Below are 25,470 nucleotides of genomic sequence, written 5' to 3' on the forward strand. Positions count from 1 at the left end.
TATGAAATCATCTATTTTTGCTTGCTACATCTTAGCTTTTCTAACCCTCAGGTGTGAATAAACTACTGTAATAAAAATAAATTATCTGTGGAAACAAAACAACAAATTCCACAAATATTCCACAAAGATTCATCTTTTATTTCCCGAGATGCATTACGAAAAGTTGACCATTTCCATGCAAATGGCAGCCACAACCCCCAAACAACAATCTTTGAGTCAGAAAATGGGCTGTGTATGCAGTGCTTCCATGACGCAAAAAAAAAAGAAGTAACAATTTCACAGCCAACTAAGTAACATGACGTCAGCATGAGCCTCTACAGACAACAGCATGTCACTTCAAGGTCCACTGCAATCTTTAAAATGACCCGAAAAACATCAGTGTTACGATTGTCTCAGCAGTGCTTGTTTTCATTACCTCATACTGTAATTGTAAAGGCTGACATTACCTTTAAAGAGTAAAGACACTATGACGCCATAAATGTGTAGCTTCACAAGCTGATTTCTGCTGTAAATAGTAATACAAATTAAGTGTTGTTCATTATGACATGTCTGGATGCCAATTCAGCTTATTTATCAATCTCATATCGTGTCAAATATCATTTGGCAATTGATTTAAAAGAACTATACATGTGTGTTATCACAGTCATGTGGCCAACTGGGAAACCCCGTCTCTTAATCCAACAAACCCTCCATAAATCTGTTGTTGTTTGCGATATTTTACAGCTGAGTCACAGCCAACATTGAGCATCGGAAAATGCTGACTCAGCGTGATCTAAAGAGCATAATGGTGTTGTGGTGTGAAATACTACTACATAGCCCTTAATAACAGGATACCAGTTACGTGTTTTGATGCTTTAACAGACTCCATGCATAGAATTCTGCAACATGTCACTGCACATAACAGGCATTCCCACAAAGTGCACCATTTGGAAACATAATAAATCTCACTTATAGATGACTGAAGCAATTTCCATTCAGAAACAAGTAAAAAACATGTAGAAGCCATAACAACACAACAAAGTGTTCTCTTTTTTTAAACAATAAATAATCAGCAGTAGTATTTTTTTCTGTAAATAGCGAGCTTTCATCCACTGAATATTAGTACACCACTTGCATCAGTGTGAGAGGAGAGAGTGATAGTCATTGCACAACCAAAGCTTAACATTTCACCTGCGTGTTACACATCGACAGGCGAGTTCCTTCACAGTACCGACCCCGCAGACAATCAGAAAACCCTCACCAGAAAACAGCTGCTTTTCATCGAACTGTTTGCTCAGTGCAACTTTAGAAATGTAGCCCTTGTTAAGAAGCTCTGCAAAATAATAGACACTTCCTCCAAATCTTTCCCCGAGTCCTGATAATCTACCGCCTACCGAGGTATAGAGTACAGAGCGATGCAATACAATCCATTCACAGTCTGACCAAAGGGAAGTTAAATAAACATTATGTACAATCAGGGCCTAGGCTTCAGCTGCCGCTAAATGAGCCGTTTTTTGTGCCTGGTTGAGCCGTCAGAAGCTTCAGTAGGACACAAGACAGCACCAAGGCCAACATCACTGACGGGGAGTTTTGGCGTCCTTGGGGATTTTTTTTGGCACATCTTGGTGAAGTTTAGGAGATGGGCGACAGGGATACAGGACACTGCCCGTTGTTGTTCATGATGTCATCCAAGTCTTCATCGTCCAAGTCCACTGAGGAGGAAACGTCAAAGGTTAGGAATGAGTGTCTCAAAGTGAAGAATGCACTGATAGAAAATATGGTGGTTTCCATCTATTTTGTCCATTGAGAGAAATTTATCTTATCTTATCTAAAATTATTATTATCACCTGGAGAAAAAACGATCAACAAAATACCAAACCGATTAGGACTAATGATTAAATTCCTACTGATCCCTAATAGTCAGTGAATTACCTACAGTAGATGGGGGCAGCTGCTAAACGTATCTTAGCCACCTATAAAAGGCCTATGGCCAAATAATGCACATCAGTTTAAGTGTATAATATACTTGGAATTTTTTCACTGCTTTACTTTGCCATCAGACAGCCCTGTTTGAGTTTACTTGTGGAAAACTGAAGCTGTTATCTTAGCTTTCTCAAGCCACCAGACACCAGACCAGACTTGAAGCTAACAAAACAGTAAATGTACCTATCTCTCTTCAAAGCCATTGACAAAAAAGTAATTTTACCCAGAAGAACACAGCAGTTGCTGGTCCACTGCTGCCTCGATTGGTTAGTTTGTTTGTGTTATTGTGTGACTTTAGTGAGTCCACACTAACCAGTTAATACACCAAAGTCACACAATAACACAAACAAACAACCCAATCGAGGCAGCAGTAGACCAGCAAATGCTGTGTTCTGCTACGTTTTTGTCAATGGAGTTTGGTGGCTTTGAAGACAACATAGAACGGCTTCAGTTCAATCTGTGTAAACTTTAACAGGACTGTCTGATGGCAAGGTAAAGTAGTGAAAATATGGGGCGTTCCCGGTGGCACACCTTGTAGAGCGCATACCACAGAGGCCCAGTCCTCGTAAGCGGGCGGCCCGGGTTCGAATCCGGCTCGGAGCCCTTTCCCGCATGTCTTCCCCTCTGTCTTCCCCTTTCACTCTCAATATCTCTCCTATCAATAAAGCTACAAAATGCCCCCCCAAAAAAAGTAGTGAAAATATTCTTTATAATTTTTTCAGTATGTTGCTTCACTTCTGTGCTGGTACTCCTGTCTGCTTCTCCAAACAGGGGCCAAATCTCCTGTAGGTAATATGGATAAGTACCTCATACAACCCCACTACAAAATAATCTGAACTAAGCCTTAACTGGAACAGGTTGACATTTATGGAAAGTTACTCATTTGCATAGGCAGGCCAGTTTTTTCCACTTGTTTGCAGCCTTAATGCTTGGCTAAGATAAGTTAAGCTAAGCTAAGCTAAGCTAAGCTAAGCGCCCCCCTTGCAGTGGCTCAATATTAAACAGACAAACGTGACAGTGACGTCAATCTTCTTGTCTAATACACAGCAGGGCAGCAAATAAGCATTTCTCCAAAAATGTCAAACTACTCCTTTAAATATTTTAGAATTTCTGATTAGCATTACTTCAGAAATGTACATGAGGAATCCACTTAACCACCAAACTCTCTTTTTTCCAGCAATTTCATTTTGTCTGCTTCTGAATATTATTTCTTAGTTTCTTTTGTTCAGACAAGGTAAGTAGGAGATGTTTTTATCTGACATGTTTCGACTGACAACTTCAGTCTTCTTCAGAGGTGTCAGCTGATCGCTGTGACGTGTCCTTTTATGGAGTTCCTCATGTCAGGTTGACCACGCCCCATGAGGAACTCCACAAAAAGACACGTCACAGCGATCAGCTGACACCTCTGAAGAAGACTGAAGTTGTCAGTCGAAACATGTCAGGTAAAAACATCTCCTACTTACCTTGTCTGAACAAAAGAAACTAAGAAATAATACCAAACTCTCTTATTAAAACCAAATCAACATTCTTGTTTTCTGAAGATAAGCAAAGCACGGAGGTAATAAAAATTGTGTTCTCGTCATTTTGTAGAAGTTAATTCTCTCCTTCGTGGCCCATATGTGAACCTGCATTATATTAAGATTGATTTTTCTTCCTTTGCTTGCTCTTTGCTCTAGAGGGCCTTGCTGGTACTCAGGCACCAATTAGAGTAAGCAGATTATTGTATTTATTCATTACTTTAATGCTTAATGATATCATAATGACACTCGTGAAACAGATTGACAAGGATGTTTGAAGTAATACAAGGAAATACCTTTTTATTAAGTTAAAAATTCATAGAACAAAAAATTGTTTTTTGTGTGAAAACTAGTTAATTTTCTGTTAATCCTGGCTAATTTTCTCAAGATAACAACACAACCTTCTCGTTATCTCTAGACAAAAACTTTTTTCCATAATAACAAGATCGTTATTTGATTATCTCAGGATCACACAGCTCGTTCTTTTGAGGTAGTGACATATGTAAATGCCTTGTTATCTCCAGATTTAAAAAAAACGTATATTTAGTTTTCTTAGTATAAAAGCTCATATTATCAAGATAATAAGTTAAATATATGAATTTTCTCCATAACACTGATCATTTTGTCAAGATAACAACATAATTATATTGTTATCTACAGATAACACAACTTGTTTTCTCAATATTACAAGATAATGATTTGATTATCTCTGGTTAACACAGCTCATTTTCTCAAAAATAATGCCATTTTATCTTATTATCATTATCTCAACAATATGAGTTATGTTATCCCAATATAACATAATGAACTTGTTATCATGAGTTCCTTATTTGGAGGTTTATGCACAAATTTTCTCCAGATAACATAATTATCGCCATAAATGTCTATAGTACTACTTATTTTTTTCACAGTTCAGTTTGTCTATTTTCTCGTGTTGTATGTCACGTTTTCTTGGATATGATTTCATTCTAATGAAAATGATTGTGGGGTGCATCTGTTGTACAGTCATGGAAAAAATTATTAGACCACCTTTTTTTTTCAGTTACTTGTTCATTTTAATGGCTGGTACAACTAAAGATACATTTGTTTGGATGAATATAATGATACCAACAAAAATAGCTCATAAGAGTTTAATTTAGGAGCTGATATCAAGACCAGGGATGGGCAACTGGAGGCCTGGGGGCCACATACTGCCCGCACCCTCACTTTAAGTGGCCCTCAGTACAACCACATGCATTTGAGCATGAAATCTTAAAAGTGCCGTGTAAAAATGCACAAAATTACTTCTTGCAATTAATCTGCTGTTCTTGCACTAAAAAAAAGAAATCACAGTAAGTGGTTATTTTTTATTTGCTTCAAACCTTTTGTATTCCTATTTATAGTGTTATACATGCATTTGAGCATGAAATATGTTAAGTTACTGCACTGTAAACATATTTAAAATTGCCGTTTCATCATATCTGGTTAAGTGCACGGCCCCATATGTGGCCCTGTGGTAGTCTCGATGAAAAATTGTGGCCCCTTCCTTTAAGTTGCCCATCCCTGATCTTATTATCAAGAAACCATGGAAAATATCTAGATATCAGCTCCTAAATTAAACTCTTATGAGCTATTTTTGTTGTTATTATTAAATTTGTCCAAACAAATGTACCATGAGTTGTACCAGGCATTAAAATGAACAAGAAATTGAAGAAAAATAGTGGTCTAATATTTTTTTCCATGACTGTAAGTTGTCACTGTCATGCCATTGATCCATCACTCACCTTTCTTGGTTCGCCCAATCTGTCCCAGCTTTGGCGCCCTCTGTCCCAGTCTCTGAGGGTTGGCTCCACCTCCGTCTCCGTTGACCTGGGGGTGTCCCGGGTTGTACTGGCCGGCCGGACCCGGCTGCCGGGGGGGCCCGCTGGGTGGAATGAGCCCTGGGATACCTGAAGCTCCGTACATCTCTGCAAGGCGCCTTTCTCCTGATCGGCCGCTAGATGTCCGCACTGCCCAAGCTTTGTGTCGTGTCGCGGTGCTTCTCACTTCCGCAATGGCATTCAACAATGAATGTATGAACAACAGACGACAGAATGTTGGAAATAACAGAGAGAAAGTCCCCGTAGCCTGTGGAAGAAAGTAAATACGTTTGTCAAAAATAGCTCTCGTGCGCCAGAGAGGGGCCAGCTCTTGGCGAGTGCGTACAAACACTTCTCGGCTGTTAACAGCGAAATAAACCACACACTCTGATATGTTCCCACTCTATTACATCTAACAGGTGTAGCAAATGTCTTCCTGGACATTAGAACAGCTCAATAGAACAAAAACGTGGCGTCTACTGACTCTAACAAGCTGCTTTTCCGCCCGCTTCTAAAGTCAACGCTAACAGATCTCTTTCTCTCCAATCCTTTACAAATACTGTTAAATATAATAAATATGAGCTCACCTCTTCTTCACTGAGACCGCAGTAAAGAGCTGAATCGGGTAAAAGCGGCTTCTGAGAACAGTGTTGTTGTTTATCAGAGCTCTCTCCCTCTCTTTCTCTCGCTCTCGCTCTCTCCTGGCACAACACCGAGGAAGCGTCGATTTAAAGGGGCCTCTCGTTGTTTTCTCGGCCTTGGGGATTTCCTAGTATTGTGCCTTGACTCACAGCTCGCGTGTGAACGTCACGGTGCGGTTGATATAAGGGACAGTGCTGACACTTCGGATTATACAGTGGAGGTGTGCCAAAGTTTCGAGGGCGCAGTGCGTAATTACGCACCCTCGGTAATGAGAGAGTGACTCAGGCGTGAGCCAATGGCAGCCTGTGCTCGGTAATCCCCCCCCCATGCATAACACATGTAAGGCTTTATGTCAGAGGCAGTAGCTCACCTCAGCTCAGTGCAACTCTGTAGTTCATATAGACAAAAGTGTTGAACAGAAAATAAAATAAATGTAGAAAAATCACCCCAGTGTGTTGCACTGAGCATCTAACATTCATCACCCAAAGGTTCTGACCTGCATAAGTAATTTCAATGCTCAGTGATCCATTGATAAGATTATATGCTCAGTTAGTTCTTATCTAACAGCCCATAAATGGACTAACTGATCTTGAATCCGTGGCAAAGTCTTTCTGTGAATTCCCCCTTGTGTAAGCTGAGTCCAAATTTACACAACCCCAAGCCGTTATTTCTGCAATACCTAACCGGAACATGCCATATTAGCCAAATGTATCACAAATTATAACCTAAAATATGCCTGAAATAAGGTTTGTGATCAACACAAGCTTAAGAGATTTTCAAGTTTTGTTCTACGGCATAAAATCTGTCATCTAATACCCAACTTGTGAATTTTGAAGCTTTTGCACATCTTAATAAGAACTAAGCAGGGTGAGGCAGCTTTCAGTTATTATGCTCCTCACCTGTGGAACAAACTACCTGTAGATCTGAGGTCTGCCCCAACGGTCAGCTCCTTTAAATCAGGACTAAAAACACTATTGTTTACTACACTGTCAAAAATAATCTGTTAAATTTACGGTAAAATACCGGCAGCTGTGGTTGCCAGAATTTTACCGTAAAAATTACAGTGAGTGGGTTTTCTACTGTAAATTTAAATGTAAATATCAGCAAAAACTGTAATTTAGACTGAGTAGTCTTTATTTAAAGGTAATTGTGTCATTTGAGACAACATGGTATTTCTCCATTCATTTTACATGATTTTTAAAAATATTTTTACAGTAAAACTGTGTGTTTTTCAAAAGTTTTGTTCTATTCTGTGACAGTAATTAAAAGTGTCTATTATGGTGATATGCAATTTTTTATTTTAGGCCGTGTTTCTCATGCAATTTGACAGCATTTTACTGTAATTTCTACAAACACTTTTTACAGTGTACGGTGATGTACAATGTTCAATTTTACGACCTATTTCTGATGCAATTTGACAGTGTTTTACTGTCATTTCTACAAACATTTTTTACAGTGTACAGCGTACTCTTAACTTTAACACTTATCTACTCTACTCTACTGCCCTTACTTTTTAACTACACAATGTTTGACTTGTGCTTTTTATTATTTTATCTCTTTTTTTATCCTGCTGTATCTTATTTTATCCTATTTATATTTTTATTTCCCTGTTTTAATTGACTGTTTTTACTGTTTTCAATTGTGTCTTGCTGATTTTAATGTGTATGTAAAGCTTTTTGAATTACCTTGTGTTGAATTGTGCTATACAAATAAACTTGCCTTGCCTTGCCTAATAAAGGTTACTGCTTACAAGTGCTAAATGAGACTACAGTGGTGGACATTATCGTCTTCGGCAGCTTTGTGGTGAAGAAGTCATGGGGTAGTCACAAGAACGTGGTGTGAAAAGTAGCTATCAGATGGAAATATTACATTTCTGTTTGTTTTATCTGACTTGCCCTGCTCTCTCTCTCTGTTTATCAAACCACAAACAAGACAAGAATTATCTTAATAGCACACCCGGTGGACATTCTGCCTCACTCTATCTTTCTTTATTGAAGATGGTACATCCTAGTAAGTTTAAATGAGCTCATCAGCATTAGTAAAAGGGTTACAGTAAGTGTACAGTTCATAATTATGTTTTTGTCAGAGTGCAAATGAGAGGGAGGAGATTTTAAATTTGGCTACCCTAGCTAGGGAAACTCAAGATAGGTTGGACATTACTATGAATTTAAACATTTGCAGGAAATTTAATTAAATAATGTGCCAGGAGTAGCCATTGCCATTGGGCTTCTGCAATTGAAAAAGGTGATTTTAGGCCTACAGCAATGATAAATGAAAAGGAAAATGCAAAAAAGAACCTATATTTATTCCCTTTTTTTTTTTTGTCAAAGCCACAAGGAGCCACTGGAGAGGGCCTACAAGGCTGTATGTGGCTCAGGAGCTGCAGGTTGCATATAAACATATATAACAACATAAATAATGCATTAGTTGATTAAAATGATTGATTGAAATAATTAAAATCAAGAAATTACCATTTGGGAAATGTAAAAAGGCCAGAACTAAAGCTTACACTGATTCCTGGGAGGCTACTTCTGTAATTATGTGGTCGCCCACAAGGGTGTTTTCAGAAACAACCATCGTGGTTTCATTTTCATTGCGATATGTTTGGAAGAGATTGAGAAGATATACACTTGTGTTAAGATGTACACTTGATGTTTAAAAATATTTATTTTTTTAACTTTATGGGCGACCGTGTATAAGCGAGGACATGAAAGGATTTCAGAGTAATTTGAAAATAATAAACAGCCAAATAGTTTTACACATTGAGACAGTGAGGCTGATTTTAGGTAATTATAGTGCCATTAAAACAGAAAAACCCAAACAACAGAGGAAAAACCCTGAGGTAAAAGTTCAACGAACTTCTTTATGTTTGTTTTTTTCATCTGTATTCCATTTGTGGGAATGTGTTATCTCTATTGATCATCACATTTTAAGCATGAATCCATGCACAGTTGAGAGATTACCCAAAAAACAAAAAATCCCCTTTTGTTCTTGCCAACACTGATGCACACACTGATTAAACTAAGATCCACATGAAGGTGGACTGGGTGGTATATAATTGTCAGAGTTTCTCTTCTGCTGTAGAACCATCGAACACTTTGTTGTGAACGGAGCAAACACAAGTCTGCCATCATGTCCAGGATCATAGGAGTTACTCTCCTGTTCATCCTTCTGGTGGACACCTTCTACAGCAGCACAGGTACAGAAAATACACATTTGTATTTATTTGTTTCTGCAGAAAAGCTTGTTTTGATCTCTCCGGTATCGGCAACACCGGAAACGTTAAAAGCAGGTTGATGGGTGATGTATTATTGTAGATGATTTCTTGCTATTTGTCTTTTTCCACAGCTTCACATGCTGGATTCCATGTGTCCAAAGTGCACATCCGCAAGTGCAGGTGCAGAGGTGAGTGTTCATTCATACATTTTGGTTAAAAATTTGCAATAGTAAGACTGCCATTAGGTGCAGCTTAGCAAAGCTAAGTACTCTGCTTATTTTTTATCGCAGGCTTTAGATGTGGCAATGTGCTCATATTATTGTAGTGTATTGGCAGTGACTAGGGAGGGATTATTTTACATATGAAGATTTTATTTGTTTGTTATATTTGCCTTATTTTCTGTATATCGTTACATTTGGTTGTTTTTTTTTTTTTGTTTTTTTTTGTTTGTTTGTTTTCTGTGTTTTGTTTCTCTTTAAGTTATATTACCCAATCCATATCTATCTGGACACATTGGTGCTAATTGTTGTTCTCATGTCTACCCCATGTCTTTGTAATTACCATTCAGCATTGCACTTTTGTTATACTGAAAATCCTTCAATAAACAGATTTTGATTTTTTTTTTAAAAATTGCAATAGTAAATAAGGAGTCTGATCATCAGAGCGGTTATGAAACTGAGCTGAGGTCTCCTATTGGCTGAAAATATTGGTTTTCTCCAGGGTGTTCTAAAATCAGGTAGCGCAGACAAAAAGGTATTAAAGTGGTTTATCTGTGGTGTTTTTTCTTTGCAGTTTTACCCAAAGGAAAAATAAAGTGTCGCTCCCCGCTGATTCCCTCCAACCACACAGAGCAACAGAGACTGATCAAATGCTTGTGCAGCAAAACAAACCAACACAGTGAGTGAACTGACACTGTACAGTGTGTGGGTGTGAGAGAGAGAGAGTTTTTTTTCTCGTTTCTGTGCTTATGTTCAGTAAAGATGTTTAATTTATTGCCATTTTTCTCCTCTAAATGTGTAGAGTTTCCAGAGTTAAAGGCGAGCTGCACTACATCCTTGCCTCCTGGTTCTCTGATCTCCATGGTTTAAATGAGTGGAATTATGCAGAATCATTTCATGATCACACAAGATAATGATCATGTTAACCATTACCTACTGTGTCATGTCAATTAACAGTCACAAGATGACATGAAATTACTTATAATACACTACAGATGTCTTTGAGCTTTTATACATTGTAAGTAAAGATATTTTATTTCACAGAGACTTTGTTTTTCTTCTTTGTTCATGAATGTTTGAATGTTATTTCGTTTAGCAGTGGATTTTTAGGGGGAGATAGCAGGTCAGCAGTAGATGTCACACAGAAGTGGTGGAAGATGTGGAAAATGTATTAGAGATGTAGCTCAGGTCTGGGTGTCAAGTTGTTGTTGTCATTCATCTGTCATTAAAAAAAGAATTAATCAATTTATTAATTACTATTATTAAAACTATAAGTGTGTCTGTGTTTATAACTAACTGTTACATTTTTACTTTTTTTTTTTACTCAAGAATTAATAAAAGTGTGTTTGAAAAAAGGTAAAAATGTCCTTTTCATGGTGTGTCGCACTCATTTTAGATCACTGTTGTTGCCATAGTTTTTGCTTTGATTATGCCTTTTATGTTTTTTTGTTTTTGTTTTTTATTTCATATTGGGGTGGTTTCTTTTTTCTTTTATTGTTTCTTTTTTATTTCTTTTTTATTTTATCTTATTTTTGAATTGCATGTAACTATAGTACTGTGCAAAAGTTGTAGGCAGGTGTGAAAAAATGTTGTAAAATAAGAATGTTTTCGAAAATAGAAATGTTAATAATTTATTTTTTAAACAATTAACAAAATGCAAAGTGAGTGAACAGAAGAAAATCTAACTCAAATCAATAGTCTGTGTGGCCACCCTTTGCCTTCACACCAGCATCAATTCTTCTAAGCATTTTTTCACACCTGCCTAAGACTTTTGCACAGTACTGTATGTTAACTATTCAATTGTCTTTTGTTTGTTCGCCCTTGTTTTATCTCAATTGTATCCTTTTTTTCAATCCTGGTGTTCTGCCATAGATGAACATTTTCCTATCCATTTGATAGAATGCTGTCATTACATTGTGTTCATTGTCTGACCTTGAAAAAACCCAAAATATATGAGGGGGAAAAAAATAACTAATAAAAATGGTCAAAGATTCCTCTAAAATACCACATTAAGACACCAAGACCTTGAAGAATACCAATCATGCTGTGATTTGGTTTTCAAAAACTTCAATATATGTGGTAAAACATCCATCCTCTGAATGCTCTAGGTTTGTGGTTGCAAATTTTCATGATGCTGTGATTAACCTACAGTGAGTTCAACTTTGCAATGAAATGCTATAAGAGGGACTTACATCATCACGCATGAATAAAAGTGGGCTCAATGAATCCACAATAGTCCCAGCCTTCCAGTCATACCCAATGTATGCATTTCCAAAACATTTTTTAAGGACCCCAATATGCATAAACATTCAAATACAATAGGCAAAAAGGACACAATTGCATGGTATTAGCAAAAAGTGGGTTTGTCTGTAAAGGAGAAACTAAGTCTCATTCAGAAATCTTGAGGTCAGAGGTCAAGGGATCACTTTGAAAATGACCATGGCATTTTTTTTCTTTGGACTCAAAACTTAGGCCACTGCAGCCTCAGAAAGAAAAGAGACTTGTCTATTGACTGTTTTGACTGTGGTTGATAAGATCATATATTTTGGAGTGGATGGGATACTTTTTCACCCACCAAGAATGTGACCTTCACTAATCCTGTGTATGATCATATGTGTCAGCAGCAGCCCTGATGGAACAGGAGGCAGGTTTTGTTTGATAGGGGTACAGGATTCACTCCACTGGGTCTTTCCTTTTTCACTCTCTCCTGTCAGGACAATGGGGAATCAGATATCACAGAAGGGTTTTTTTTATGTTTCTCAGTCATCTCAGGAAACTCAGGAAAACATTTATAGTGCATAAAAGCATAAAAATAGGATGGTACAGTGGCCCTGAGAACCCACAGTGCTGCAATTTAAGAAAACACATGCAAATACACAAAACACCAGCAAATTGAGAAAACATCTTCATCAATTTGACAACACAAGTGACCACAACACAACACAGTAAGAAAAAGCGATGCAAAGACCACAACACAAGTGTTTCCAGAGGACACTTGAAAGTGATGCACACGTCCTGGCACGCTTGTGATATTATCACGTTATTTCAAGATAATCACGTTATGATGTGAAATTATCACATTATTTCATGATAAATGATATTTTTATGTTATATTGTGATATGTAGTGTTAGCCTGCTAGCCCGTATCATCACATTGCAGTTGAACAAATTAAATAAATGAATGATACACGTTTCATTTGGTCTCTCTCAATGGCACCGAGTTGGTCTTGCTAGACTAACGGTAGCATGCTATTCATCGTCCGCTAACGTTAGCACGCTAGTGCTAGCCCACATGTGCATCACTTTTAAGTGTCCTCTGGAAACACATCTGTTGTGTTGTGGTCTTTGCAGCACGTCTAAATGCTGCTCTTGTGTTGTCAGATTGATGAAGATATTTTCTCAATTTGCTTGTGTTTTGTGTATTTGTGTTTTCTTAAATTGCAGCGCTGTGAGCTCTCAGGGCCACCGTAGTAGTGATGGCCCTTTATATTATTACTCTCAATGAACTGATTCACTGTGTTGTAGTGCTACTGCGCTCTGTGATGACATTTTGTGATTTCTGGAGCTTCTTGCCCAACTGTTACAGATGAGTCGTGCCCAGTGGTGAAACTCTAAAACCAGAAACTCTTCTATTGAAACCCTAACCCTTCATCTCTCACTGATATCTCTAAATAAACTTTAAAAAGCCTGCAGGTCAGCAGAGTTAACTTTAACGTAAGCATGGTGCCTTATTTACCCCACCTTACCTGACAGTTTCATATTTACACCAAAACACTCGAGTTGAGCAAAGAGCACAGGCTCGTGTGAAAGTCAAAAGACAGAAAGAGAGAAAAAGTCACACAGTAGATAAAACTGTGGCCAGTACTTGGCTTTCTTGGAATTTTGATAACTAAACTCTAAGACAGGTAAGTCATCTATTCTTTATCAAAACAAGCGTGGTTATATATTTTCAGTTTGGCTTCACTGATGTGAATCATTGTTCAGTAGCTTGGCTCTGAGCCACACATGGAGCAGAGAAATGGAAAGCTCTGGTGGAATCTTTCTCTCCTGTGAAAGCAGAGCTAAAGAATAACTCAGGCCGTGTTTAATCTGTAGTGAGTGAGGGGCGTGGACGTTTGTTCTGCAGCTCACTGGTTTGTTGAGCTTATCTTTTCAGATAATGGTTTCCTGTGGATTGTTAGGTTTGTTCAGAATTATGGGTCATGGATGCAAAGTTTGCTGCTTTGTATCCTGTTTTTTCCTTACTGGTGTTAATGTGTAGATGTGATTAATCCATCACTAAACAGTTTCCTTAGGATGCAAACTAGGAGATCAGATACATCCTACAAAGCTAATAATAGTATTTGCAACTTAATTCTTTTGCCAGATACATTTTGGAGGATACATGACGGCTTGCTAGATTTTTCACAATTTGGTTATTCAAAATAAGGAATTGTTGACAGCAAACAATCTCAGTTTAACTAGCACATTTAGTCAAATGCTGCATATTTTTGTGGTTTTTGTATTTCATTTGCCATGTCATACTTCCCTACCCCATTAGACTCCATCACTTTGCAAATGAATATTTTATGCAGAAAGCATATCATCAGCCTGTAAAAGGCAACTCATTGTTTTAAAGCAAACCACCAAACTGTACGTAAAACAGTTCAAAGTAGCTCTGTCTCGACCAAATGGCACATTAAAATACTTAAAGTAAGATAAACAAATATTTTAATATACATAAAGTTGGAAAATAATATGTTTTACCTCTTTCCATGAAATGATTGTGACAATGTGATTTATTATTGACAGATGAAGTGTATATCTTCTCAAACCTTAATTAATCAGTCTCTTCCAAACATATCACAATGAAAATGAAACCACAATTAACAGAGGATTGTGTCTGAAAACTAAATTATTCCAACTTTACGGGTGACCGTGTATGTAGTGTATATAATATACACTGTAAAAAATGTCTGTAGATTTTACGGTGAAAAACTGCTAAACCATGACAGTAAAAGACCGTAAAATGATAAATCGGTTAATTCAGTTTCAGTAACAATGAAACACCGTAAATGTATATATCAGCCAAAACTGTAATTTTTTTTCACAGTTTATTGTTTTGAAAAATACATTATTCCATTGTAAAATACTCCGGCACCGTGTTTGTGACAAAAACATATACTGTAATATTTAATGGTAAAATCTTTAATTCATGCGGCATTTATAAAGTATTTTCTTGTCAGTTATATGGCAGAACAGATTTTCTTTTGATGGAATAACTTTTAATTTTTTATGGTAAAATATGGAATAAAATGGCAATCTTAAACGGGAAATCAACAGTGCTAATATAATTTTACCGTATTATTACAAAAAGTTGCACCGTGTTTATTACGGTAAAGTTCTGGCAACTACAGCTGCCGGTTTTTTACCGTAAAAACAACAGGTTTTTTTTTACAGTGTACACTTTTTATATGTAACACATTTGCTAATGTAAAGGCTGGTTTGCATGCAAAGTTCTATGTTGCTGGAGTGGTAGATGAGAGGCCTAATTTGGAACATTTTAATTGTTTGCCTGGTTAACTGCTTTAAATTTGGTCATTTAAAAAAAATACCTGACTTAAAATTGAATGAATGATAAAAGATGAGTTGATTTAATTTGATTTTAAAGTTCTACAGTGTATAAAAGCATTATTATATGTTAAAAGAATGAGGGGAACCCATTGGTTACTGAGGCCCAGCTATTCATAACTGGAAAATTCAGTATGACAGTTATTTTTTTGGTCACATTTTAATGGTGTCCCCACCTCTTCTTTATGGTGGTGGATGGCCAGCTCAGCCATGTCTCGACAGGTGGTCCAGGTCCAGCCGGTGAGCAGGGTTCAGGAGCCAGGGCAGTGGAGTACTGGCCTGTGTGAGTGCTATAAAGACATGGGAGACTGTAAGTGTCCAAATATGAATAAAATATGATGAGATTTATAGATTTTTTTGACCATCTCTGCTAAATGCACAAATGCATTTCCTGAAGTGATGAACATTTATCATGAATTTCATGTTTTTGTGTACTGGGGGTTGATCTACTGTGTGTGTGCAGGCTGCTTTGCCCTGTGCTGCCTCCCAGTGTTTACATGTAAGGTGACCAGTGCAGTGGGTGCCTGTCCCTGCCTGCCTCTGCTGGACTGTATCGGCTGCGTATCACCGGCCTCTCTCGCCATGAGGGCTTCCGTCAGAGAACGATACGGTATACAGGTAACAGATTTCACCTCTAAGTACATGAAATAGTATTCCACATGTTGGGGGTTAGTGTAGTCACATTGAGTTTTGATGCCTTTGTGTTTTTGTCAAGATTAAAATGTGTATTGTGAGCTATCCCAATTTACTTTGGTCAGAAAATGGCAGTGTAATGTATTGCTGTAGGCTAATCCGTCAGATAACAGTAGAAGAAGAGATTGAGTAAGAGAGAAAAAAAAACAAAAAAAACAGGTTGCTACTGGGACAACTTTGGCCACCCATGAGAGATAATATGTCTTCAGGAATTAGATTCAATTGGGCAACTTATAATTGTTCTTTCCTGTCAGAACAGCTGATCCATCATGAGTTAAATGTTTGCTACATCAGAATTTATTCGCAAAAAAAAGTTTCCATCTCCAGTTTAGTGCATTATTCGAAAAAGACAAAATACACCTCAAGCGAGCATAAAAACTTTATTTCTAAAAACTAGCATTTTTAAATGTTTTTTATTTTGTTTTGGTGTTTCCATTAAGCTTTATGCATGCAAAACTTCAAAATGTGCATCGAATTTGTTGATGTAAACACGGCTACTGTGACCTGATATAATTTCAAAACTGCTTTGAAACAGCTTTGGCAGCTAACTAAGATTTGATAGCGACTCAGACAGGTTCATATAGCTTCATCATTCATTCAAGTTTTAAGGTTGTTTTTTTTCTGGTCTAACCCTAAGCATAGCCCTAACAAATTGCCACCACCAAGATGGTGGCAGCCAAAATGTCAAACTGCTTCATAACAGTTGAATTAACTTGAATTAACCCAAAATTCAATGGGTGATGCCATGGTGGCTACGTCCACTACTTTTATACACTCTGTGTGTTTACGTTTTCCTTGCTGGGGTTTGGAATGTGAGAGTTAAATTTGTGATCAAGTTATTTCAGTGGAGTGGATTGGCCCCTGTAGTTGGGTGTCGTGATAAAACTAGCTCGAACAATGCAGCTGATTGCTTACCACACTGTATCCCCAGCTCAATTACATAGAGCTGCTGGAGCTGTGAATAATTATGATTGCTGCTGAGAGGATGGAGACGTTTTAGTGATGAAACACAATAACAGCACACAGGGGAAATAGCTGCAGCATCATGACGGTGTGCCTAATGACACCGGTTATTACTTCAGCAATGCAAACAATGTTTGGAGTCTAAGTAATGACTTCTGATTTAGCTTAAAGGTATGTTGAGGATGTAGTGAAATCAGGACACATTATTTAGTTAATACATCCGCAGTAGAGCCATAAATATCTTAATGAATAAACAAGAAACTGTCAGTGCCTTAAAGATACAGCAAGCTGCCCACCGACTGCTTCACTGTGCTGCTGCTTGTCCACACTAAACACTCATACACCTGCGTGCATGACCACAAATCTCAACAGACATCAGGTCACTGATCAGTGCACATTTACCATAGAAACAGATGTTCAGCTCTCTAACAGCACATGCTCAGGCCAAGTTGTGAGTTTGATGTTGGATAAGCGGAGTTTCTGGGACAGTGAAGAGATAAGGCAGGAGGTGGGAGTGGTTGGAGGCCAGGCAGGCGGAAGCTGGAGCGCTGCCATCGGAGAGAAGGAGGTGGTTGATAATGTTGGCTTCTCTGGAGGTGGAGTGGGCCGTGGATCGCTGTCAATACCGCAGAGCATGAGCTTGGAGGGAGCCAGAATTTCTTATAAAAAACAAGTCCCAGCATGTAGGTTGTTTGTTAAGCACGCTCTCTCATGGGTGGACAATGCTGTTACCGTGTGTATCATGAGAATAAAAGTGACAGATTACTTCAGCTATCTGAATATGCAGTAAAAGTTCTCGTCGTCTTCCTTTTAACACCGTTTCTTCTTTCAATAGTAACTTTTGTATTTTTAGCCATGGCTCTGGGGGATGGCAGCATTGGTTGGTTGGTCTACCACTTTGGTCCAGACTGAAATATCTCAACAACTATTTGACGGATTGCCATAAAACCTTTTACAGACATTTATGGTCCTGAGATGATGAGTCATAAGTGATCCCCTCACTTTTTCCTCAAGCACAACCATAAAGTGGTGTGTAATTTTGAGTAAAATGTCTCAACAACTGTGGATGGATTACTGAGATATTTGTTATTTGAACATCCATATATCCTTTTGGATGAACTGTAATAACTTTGGTGGCCTCTAGTGCGATCAATGGGGGACAAAATTCCATTTGTCCATTGCTTTGGGTTTTTCCAAATACCTGCAAAACTAATGACTTTCCCATTAGTTCCAGCTGTTTTTAGCGCTGATAGAAAATGTAAAATGATAAACTAAGATGGTGAAGATGGTAAAAATAACACCTGCTTAAATCAAGTTGTTAGCATTTGTCATTGTGAGTAAGTTAGCAAGTTAACTTAGCTCAAAGCACCTCTATACAGCCTCAGTAAGCATGGTTGGATTATGAGCAAAGGGTTCCCAGGAACATACATGCAAAAGGCCCCATCACGTCTCCGATACTGGAGCAAGACACACAGACTCATAAGCTGTTTAGCCTCTTTTGTGTCTCTTTGTGGTCATTTTGAGTCTCTTCGTAAATGTTTAGACATTTTCATTGACACTGTGAGCCTCTTCGACCAAGGCAGTTCAAGGGCCGGTTCGGAGCCAGTGCCTAATCTTGAACCAGTTCCTCACTTTTCGTCAGCCAAAGAACCGGGCTCTCGACCAGGAAAACTGGTTCCAAAGTGATACCAACTCTTTGCTGGTTTTGAACCACGGACCAGTTACATCTGGGGCTGGGGGCGGGATTATCAGGACCAACAAGACCAACTAAAACGTGTATCATTGATTTGATTTGGTTTGATTTGTTCACCTGCATTGTAATTAATTGAGGCTTCTGTAGTGGGTTAGCATTAGCAAGTTAGTGTTCGTTTACAACAAAGTCTAACAATTGCATCTTAAGTCCAGTGTTAATAAGAATGTCATTGCCATACATAGTGTTCAAGACGAGCAGAACAAATGTGTTGTACATGTCGTGTTTGGATGCCAATGTAGGCTCACAAAGCCAGGAGCAACATTTGTAAAGAGACGATGTCGTCTGCTACTGTTGTTATTATGCTTGCTGAGAGAGCAGAGACGTTTCCAGACGTATACATTAAAGTAATGATGTGGCTCTAGAGCCAGTGGAAAGCAAACAGGGTCTGAGATGGTTTGTGAGTTGAACCAACTGTGAACCAGCACCAGCCCAGCAGAACAAGTAGGTTTGCGTTGGTCGAAAAGGGGTTATAGGGAGTTCTTGGAATTATGTGGCTGTTTTGCATCTCTTTGTGGTCGTTTTAATTGGCTTTGTAGTAGCTTCTCCGTGGACCTGTTCAGAATTGTTGCATGCATCTTTTTTCAATCCATTTACATTAATGAGTTCAGAATAGCCCTGGCATTCTGACGCTTGGGATGGCGTTGGTACCATGCCATAATAACTTGTCTGGAAGGGCATGAAATAAAGAACCAGAGTTTGGCTATTTTAGGACATGGCAGCCTCCTAACCACTGACCTCATGATGTCAACATGAAAAACCACAGTTTTTTTCATGCATACATTTTTTTTTTGGCACTACTGTATTTTAATATTTATCTAAGTTGTTAAACAAACTTGGATTCCATAAATTGGATATCAATGGAAAGCTGAGGCTCTTGTGAATTCAAGCAAAATCAACGTCACTATATAAAATAACCTGATGTGACCCCTAGGATAATCACAGCCTCATGAAACTTTACAACCACATACTAGAGACCTAGAGCATTCAGAGGATATTGCTTTCCTATGTATATTGACAGTAAGGGGGTTTCTTAGCAGTTTATACAACAGAAGTGCTCGTCATCTAATCACCAAAAAATACAGAAATCTCCAAATTGTCGAAAGTTGATCTAAAGAATGATAAGGGGTCTTTTGCAATCAATGTCATTATAAAGAAAGATAATTCATCTCTTTTTTAAACAGATGTATCAAAATATTAATGACCCTTATTGGATGTTTCATCTTAATTCATACCGTACTTCACATTACCCTGTTAATTAGATTTTTCTTTCTTAGCAGAGTTAAGAATGGTAAATGGTAAACGGACCTGCACTTATATAGCGCTTTTCTAGTCGCTTTGCGACCACTCAAAGTGCTTCACACTACAGACTGCGCTCATTCACTCTTTCACACACACATTCATACTGGTGGCAGAGGCTACCCTAAACGGTCCCACCTGCCACCATTGGGAATTCATGCACACACCGATGAACACAGCATCGGGAGCAATTTGGGGTTCAGTAGTTTCAGTATCTTGCTCAAGGATACTTCGACATGTAGGCTGCGACGGTCAGGGATCGAACCACCAACCCGGGTGGGAGCCAACCAACTCTACCAACTGAGCCACAGCCGCCCCATGAGATGGCTTTATTTTATTATGCAGGCTGCATGTATCATTAAAACTCGAACAAACCAGCAAATCATTCCAAAATCAAACTTGTAGTTGAGATTATACATTTGTTTTTACGTTATTGTTTATTGTGGTGTGATCATATCAGCATGCAAACTTTAAGGCCCAATGTTGCATTCAGACCTGTAATGATGTTTGGGGGCGTAGTGGTAATTTTAGTTGTTAATGTCACCCGCCCACATGGAATTCACAAGGGAGGCAGCGCAGCAGAGAGAATTGTGCTACTGAGCAGATCCCAGGTCTGCTGCTCAACAAAGACAAGTGTGTAAATCTTAACACTGTTGTATCAGAATCAAAAAGCTGCACTCAAATCCACAGACCTGTAAAGATACTGGTGTGTGAAGAGATTATTTTGTTTACGTTCGTGTCATGTCGATAATGTTTACAAATGCATTATAATCAAGCTACAGTAAGGCTAATTTTAATTTCTGAATTTGATATTATGATGGCTAATGTTTGGGCTTGACAGTGACAACTCTATAAGTGACAGTATTACATCAAAAGTGTCAGAAACTGGTCATTCAGCTTTAAGTTAAAACGCTGTCTCATTATCGTGAAGGAGAATTTACATGGCTGCACGATAAGCTGCCTTCTTGGTGTTTCTCAGACTTAATCTCACCCACCAACATTTCCATCTTGACATTACTGACAAGCTCTTTATCCTGGTTGCTGTTGCTAAGAGCAAAGACTTGGCTGCAAGAAACTTGCTGTCCTCAGAGAGGGAGGATGTTTACTGAAACAGAAGAGCATGATTATTACATTAACACTGGAAAATACACTGCTTTCTATCAACTTTAAGATGCCATAGCCTATCTATGTACATTACTACTTTTTTCCACTTTGATTATTTACAAATATCCTAAAAAAGTTGGTGTTAAACATAAATGAAGCAGAATGTGATCATGTGCAAATCCTTATTGACATGTATTCAACTGAAAACTATACAGTTTCATGGATTTTTCTAAACGTACACTCAATCTGAATTTGATGCCTGCCAGCGATACATTTCAAAACAGTTGGGAGAGAAGGAACAAAAGACTGGGGAAGTTGTGGAATGTTCAAAAACACCTGTTTGGGACATTCCACAGGCAAACAGGTTATTGGTAACAGGTAATAGTGTAGTGACTTGTTTGAAGGCTATTTTCTTTTCTCTGATCTCTGGCCATATTATGCACTATTATGTATTAACAGACTAAAATTGGACCATTTTAAGCATATCGGGGCATTTTAAAAATTTACCATTTTCGACAAAAATCTACATACTATAATATGACTTTTTCTTCTTTTTTCCCCCAATTTTTTGACATCCAACAATACTTCTTTTCTGTAATTTTTTAACCATATTGTGATATAATATGAATCAACAGAAAATAATTGGGCCATTTTAAGCATTTTTAGGCATTTAAAATTTGACCATTTTTTGACAAAAATTGACATACTATAGTATGACTCTGTTCAAATTTTGGACATCCTATAATATGTTATCTTTCTGTCATTTCTGGCCATATCATGCTCTAATGTATCAACAAACTGTAATTCGGCCATTTTAAGCATATTTAGGCATTTTAAAAATTTGACCATTTTTGACAAAAATCGACATACTACAGTATGACTTTTTCTTGTTTTTTATTTTGGACATCCAATATTACCTTTTTCCTGTTATTTCTAGCCATATTTTGCTATAATATGAATCAACAGACTATAATTTAAGCATTTTTAGGTCATTTAAAATTTGACTATTTTTTTGACAATAATTGACATACTATAGTACCCAGGGAGCAGTGTGTGGAGGTAAGGTGCATTGCTCAAGGGCACTTCAGCCCTTGCCCTGTCAGTCCTGGGATTCAAAGCAGCGACTCTCCAGTTACAAGCCCGATTCCCTACCTGTAGGCCACAGAATGCCCAAACAATAATTCCCTGACATTTCTGACCATATTATACTCTAACATGTATCAACACACTATAATTGGGGCATTTTAAGCATTTTTAGGCATTTTAAAATTTGATTATTTTTGACAAAAATCAACATACTATATAGTATGACTTTTATAGTATAGTTTATAGTATGAGTTTTTTGACATCTCGTAATATGGTGTTTTTTGTAATTTTTGGACAAACTATACTACTACATGTATCAACAGAGTATAGTAAGACAATTTCAAGCATTTCAAGGGATTTAAAGAAAAATATACCTTAAAATTTCTTGCCATTATAGCATGGCGTTTCTTTTAATTTGTTTACATCCTATGATAATGTGTTTTTGTGTCATTTTTGCACAGATTACAATAGGAAACATTTTAAGCATTTTGGGGCATTTTAAAATTGAATTACCTTTTTTTGATATTTTGTTTTGCTTAAAATGCCATTTCAATAAGTGGTGAAGGATAATGAATGAAAGAATGTGTGATGTAACAAGTTGATGTTTCCCTGTCCCGACTTTTGTGAAACCTGTTGCAGGCATCAAATTCAGAATGCCTGTATATTTACAACACACAATAGTTTATCAGTTTGAACATTAAATATATTGTCTGTAAAGTTTTCAAGTGAATCAAAAAGGATTATCAAAACATCTTATTCTGTTTCATTTTGGTTTAAGAAAGTATCCCAGCTTTTTGTGGAATCAGTTCATTTGGTCTTTGTAACACAAAACAAAGGAATTTGGTAAAACCTTTAAAAAAAATTGAATTTTTTGTGTAGATTCTACCTTTATTGCTTTATTTATTTGCACTATCCCTGTTTGCATCCGACCACATTAAGCCTATATTGCAACAACTTATTTAACCTATTAACATGCTGAAATATATTCTCTATAATGTGCAAAATCTGTAAAATGCAAAATACTTTCAGGAAAACAAACAACACAATAATGTACATTAAAAAAAGGCGATACATTACCCGGGAAAATAATAATAAAAAACAGATCAATTTCAATAGGGTCCTCGCACCGTTAGTGCTCGGTCCCTAATAATAATGCCAAATAGCAGAAATGCATGTATATAATGTGTATAGAATGTATGTTTATGTCTTATTTTTTATATTCTTATTCTTATTCTGTTGTTATATCTATCTTGAGCTGCTGCGACATTTTCCCACTGCGGGATGAATAAAGTCGTATCTTATCTTATCTGATCTGATCTGATCTTATCTTATCTTATCTTATTAACTTTAAGTAATACTTTTAATGAGCTCCTATCAAGGTACAACAGGCAAATGAAACATATATCTGCTGCATTATATATCAGTAAAATGTCTTCTTTGCACCTAAATGCAAATGTTCACCTTTTGTCCGAGCCTCCCACCTGTGTTCAGGCCTCTCTGTGTGTTTCTTACAGGGGAGTGTGTGGAGCGACTGCCTGTACGGATGCTGCTGCTATCCGCTATCTTGGCTGCAGATCTCCAGAGAGCTGAAGAGAAGAGCAGCATCCCACGCCTCCTCCTCCTCCTCAGCCAGATACACTGCTCTGACCTCCCTGCAGGGGGCGCACTTGGTCTAGACACACACACACACACACACACACACACAGCAGTCTGGTCCTCCGCTGCAGCCTGCCCTCCAGTGTGCAGGAGTTGATTTAATCACACTTCCTCTGATCTGCAGCCCCTCCCTGTTACCTCAGAGTATACAGCAGAGACACAGTCTGTCCCACGCGGAGGAAACTTCACTCTGAATATTAGAGCAGGGTGACCAGCAGAATTAATATGGTGTATTATATTTTCTAAGTGGTTGAAAGTAAGTACATTAACTTATATACTGTATTTACCTGAAAGTTTAGTTGAAGGTTTTTAGAAGTCCTTGTTGGACACTTTTAGCCCACGATGTTATATGAAGACAAATGAAACAAAGGATGTGGATTTTATAGAAATGGAAATCGTAAAAGTTATAAAGTGAAAGACCATAAAAAAGGCTGATTTATTTTGAAGTTTTACAGCAGATATCTTGAAATGTTATTTCAGACAAGCAGGTTAATTATGGCATGAATTTTGACATGGCAAAATTTAAAATGTTTTTTTCTATAGACTGATATTAAACATGTTGTGTTCCTCAAAAATAAAAAGGTAAATCGAACCTGTAACGCAGCATGTTGAAAATATGCAAAATTTTGGAGAAAAAGAGGGAAGAATCAGAGTTTAACCCATAAGTACCCAGAAAATTATGGAGGATAGACCACAGAACACATTTATGATGTTTTTAAAACAATTTCTACCCCTAAATGTCAAAGATTTGTGATGTGACATATATACATTACATTGGGCGTTTACTGTGTTTATGTTTATGATATTTCTTATTTTAAAATTAAAAAAAACTAAACACATTTTCTGCTTACAGAAACCACATTTGTCTTTTTCTCTGCATCTCCACAACATTTATCAAAATTGTGACATTAATAGTGCTGTTTAACAATAAATTATTTTTCAGATTTGTTTTTAAGTAACAAAATAAGAATAAATCAATAATAAATAAAAACAAATAACCATTTGCCTTTTTGTTTGCATCTCCGTAACATATATCATAATTGTGACTTTAATTTGTTCAGGAAATACGGTCAGAAGAAGTTAAATGCAAAAAATAAACTTAGCCTCCTAACAAAAAATAAGCTTTTAAAAATTAGCTACTTTTTCACATTTCTGTTTCCAGTCACAGCCACATTTTGGAGAAGTCACTTGTTGTCAAAGTCACATGACCACCACACCAGGGTGTTGAGTATGTGTCTCTTAGGGATTTAATGAGCTAAGGTGAAGCATAAAGCTGCATATGGGAGATTATAGAAGATTAAAAGTGTTTGTTACACTGGTGTCACCATGGTTTCTTATGGGTTAAAGAAAAGATCATTCAGAATCAAGTAACTTGCTTGATTATTGGTGGAAACAATTACACTTTTCCATAATGTTGGCTGTGTTATTGCTTAATGACATATATTTTTTGTTAAAGGGGTGATTTTTAAAAAATATATATATATATTTTTTTTTTATCCCACGGTCATTATAGCATCAAATCATGCATTCATATCATGTTTTCAACCTATCTTAAAAATGACTGTTTTCCACCATATTGATCCATTTTCACGATAGGTGCTGCTGCTGTATTATGGAGCACTGCAGTGCTTGATGCAATACATCAAAACCAATGTTGTTGCAAATCATAGACATATCCCAGATTTTTGTAAAACAAAAATAGCTTTTAGTTTAAAAAAAAATCTGTTTTGTTTTACTTTCAATGTCTATTTTAATGTCTGTTGTATTTTCCACGTATTTCTATGCCTCTCTTTAGCACTCTGAATGACCTTGTGTATGATTGATGCTCTACAAATAAATTCACCTTGCCTTGTCTTGTATTGTTGTGCTTTTTTCATTAGAAAACAACAACAAACCTAACAACGACATCAGTGGT

General features: G+C 37.3%; 2 protein-coding genes across 2 annotated transcripts; one reads left to right on the forward strand and one right to left on the reverse strand.

Moving 5' to 3' along the window:
- Positions 1 to 117: 117 nt before the first annotated feature.
- si:dkey-112a7.4 (uncharacterized) lies at positions 118 to 6,045 on the reverse strand (the record flags this gene model as incomplete). Its single annotated transcript, XM_059354424.1, has 3 exons — positions 118 to 1,691; positions 5,243 to 5,585; positions 5,905 to 6,045. Coding segments are annotated over 3 exons (564 nt in total), but the record flags the coding sequence as incomplete, so codon positions are not given.
- A 9,169-nt stretch (positions 6,046 to 15,214) lies between these two features.
- On the forward strand, positions 15,215 to 23,575 carry LOC131989236 (placenta-specific gene 8 protein-like). Its single transcript, XM_059354425.1, has 3 exons — positions 15,215 to 15,314; positions 15,468 to 15,622; positions 23,414 to 23,575. Exons 1-3 carry the CDS (start codon positions 15,215 to 15,217, stop codon positions 23,573 to 23,575), a joined length of 417 nt encoding a protein of 138 aa, XP_059210408.1.
- Positions 23,576 to 25,470: the final 1,895 nt, after the last annotated feature.

This window comes from Centropristis striata, chromosome 17 (assembly GCF_030273125.1).
Source record: "Centropristis striata isolate RG_2023a ecotype Rhode Island chromosome 17, C.striata_1.0, whole genome shotgun sequence".
In the NCBI taxonomy this organism is placed as follows: domain Eukaryota; kingdom Metazoa; phylum Chordata; class Actinopteri; order Perciformes; family Serranidae; genus Centropristis; species Centropristis striata.

Coding starts and splice junctions, on each gene's coding strand:
- LOC131989236 (XM_059354425.1), top strand. CDS start 15,215: ATGTCTCGACAGGTGGTCCAGGTCCAGCCGGTGAGCAGGGTTCAGGAG. Junction 15,315..15,467: donor CTATAAAGACATGGGAGACT/GTAAGTGTCCAA, acceptor GTGTGTGTGCAG/GCTGCTTTGCCCTGTGCTGC. Junction 15,623..23,413: donor GAGAACGATACGGTATACAG/GTAACAGATTTC, acceptor TGTTTCTTACAG/GGGAGTGTGTGGAGCGACTG.